The 2,352-nt window shown below is 37.3% G+C and overlaps 1 protein-coding gene across 1 annotated transcript; it reads left to right on the top strand.

Annotated features, from left to right (window-relative positions):
• The first annotated feature begins 722 nt into the window (after positions 1-722).
• On the top strand, positions 723-1,658 carry LOC129641609 (olfactory receptor 6C2-like). Its single transcript, XM_055566280.1, has one exon. It carries the CDS (start codon positions 723-725, stop codon positions 1,656-1,658), a length of 936 nt encoding a protein of 311 aa, XP_055422255.1.
• The last annotated feature ends 694 nt before the right edge of the window (positions 1,659-2,352 follow it).

Genomic DNA, 2,352 nt, shown 5'->3' with positions numbered 1-2,352 from the left:
TCCTCCCACTCATCTTTCTTGATATAAATTGCTTTTATTTTTGAATATTCAGATTAATGTGTTTCTAAATGTCAAAACTATATGAAAGCTATAGGAAACATTAAAATTATGATAGAAATGTTACTCCTCAATGGGAAAGATTTAAAATATTATATGTGGAATACCAGAGAGAGGTTGTATGCTGATGAAATTAATCTAGAGATGAGGAAGAAAATAATGAGAGAGGAAGAGATGCTACATGAGAAACTAAATGTGTGTTAAAAAATTTTTTTGAGATTATGAGATTGGCATCAGAAAATAAGAAAATAACATTTATACAGAGATTATTATCTCCTAGTTACTATTATAAGGATGTTATATGGCATAGCTTATTTAACTCTCAGAATAACACTATGATGTAGTATTATCATTAAAGCCATCTTATTAAGGAAGACAGTGGGAGCACAGATCAGTTCAATGACCTTCCCAAGTTTTCTCATGCAGTAGAGGACAGAGATATGATTGAATCCACACAAAATGCTTTTATCTTCCCTGTGGTACATTCAGTGGCTTTTGAGGGCATCATTTCATGAAAGATGAATCAAGTTATAGAAGGAAATGCATGTGACTGATTTAATTGTTATTTAAAGGCATCATTTGATCCTGTCTTATTTTGAAATTGTTCCTCAGATCCAATTTCTGTGACTTTCATGTGAAGATTAGACAATACTACCAAGTCAGTGATGAGAAACCATTCAGCAATAACAGCATTCATCATACTGGGTTTGACAAATGACACACAACTAGAGATTTTGATTTTTGTCTTTTTGTTGGTCACATATATGTTAAGTGTAATTGGGAATCTGACCATAATTTCTCTCATCTTTGTGGATCCTCATTTAAAAACAGCCATGTATTTTTTTCTTCAAAATTTCTCTTTCTTAGAAATCTCATTCACAACGGCCTGTGTGCCCACATACCTCTACATCATATCAAGTGGGGACAAAATGATCACCATCAATGCCTGCTTCAGCCAAATCTTTTTTATTGTCCTTTTCGGAGCTACAGAATTTTTCCTCTTGACTGTGATGTCTTATGACCGCTACTTGGCCATCTGCAAACCCCTTCAATACCTGACCATCATGAACAGCAGAGTCTGCAGGAGCCTCATTCTCTCTTGTTGGGTATCTGGCTTCTTGATTATCCTTCCACCCCTTGGCCTGAGTGTCCACCTGGAATTCTGTGACTCTTTTATTGACCATTTTGTCTGTGATGCTTCTCCAATACTGAAGAATGCATGTTCAGATACATGGTTCATAGAGCAGCTGGTTATATTCTGTGCTGTGTTGACCTTTATAGCAACCCTTGTGTGCATAGTTCTGTCCTACATACACATTATTAGGACAGTTCTAAGATTACCCTCTGCTCAGGAAAGGAAAAAAGCCTTTTCCACCTGTTCTTCCCACATGATTGTGGTTTCCATCACCTATGGCAGCTGCATTTTTATGTATGTGAAACCTTCAGCTAAGGATGAAGTGGCTCTTAATAAGGGAGTTTCTCTGCTGACTACATCTGTTGCCCCTATGTTGAACCCTTTCATTTATACCCTGAGGAATAAACAAGTAAAGAGGTCTTTCCATGGCATTCTTAAAAGGTTAATATTTTATTCAAAAAAGTAGCAGAACAGTACACCGGAAACTCTAAAGTAACATATCTCATTGGCATGTGGGTGGCAATTTGTGCCATGAGAGTGACATATTTGGGCAAGCATTAAAGAAAACTGAGAACATCTAAGAAAGAATCCTGAAGGGACTAACATTATGTAGCTGAGCGTTTTTCTAATCCTCTGAAACTGCTAACCCTTTCTATATCTGCCCAGTCTGCAATTTAACAATTCCACTTAGCATTCTCAAATTCATTAGTTTTGCACATGTAACCTGTTCTGGACATATCACTGCTTTTTCCTCTTTGCAGTAAAATCTGTTCTGAAGTTCCTTTATTTTTCAAGAGAAGTATGTCAATTTTCAGGAAATGTAAGCAGACTTAATTTTAACTTTAAGCCCGTCAATATTGCTTCGCAATAAATAATATGTTAATTTATATAACTTCAGTTCAGTTCAGTTCAGTCTATCAGTCGTGTCCAACTATTTGCGACCCCATGAATCACAGCACGCCAGGCCTTCCTGTCCATCATCAACTCCCACAGTTCACTCAAACTCATGTCCATTGAGTCAGTGATGCCATCCAGCCATCTCATCCTCTGTCATCCCCTTCTCCTCCTGCCCCCAATCCCTCCCAGCATCAGAGTTTTTTCCAATGAGTCAACTCTTCACATGAGGCAGCCAAAGTACTGGAGTTTCAGCTTTAGCATCA

The sequence above is a fragment of the Bubalus kerabau genome, chromosome 1, assembly GCF_029407905.1.
Source record: "Bubalus kerabau isolate K-KA32 ecotype Philippines breed swamp buffalo chromosome 1, PCC_UOA_SB_1v2, whole genome shotgun sequence".
NCBI classification, from domain to species: Eukaryota; Metazoa; Chordata; class Mammalia; order Artiodactyla; family Bovidae; genus Bubalus; species Bubalus kerabau.
Note: the sequence above shows the minus strand (reverse complement) of the source record. Positions and strands in the feature narration are given on the sequence as shown.

Coding starts and splice junctions, on each gene's coding strand:
- LOC129641609 (XM_055566280.1), top strand. CDS start 723: ATGAGAAACCATTCAGCAATAACAGCATTCATCATACTGGGTTTGACA.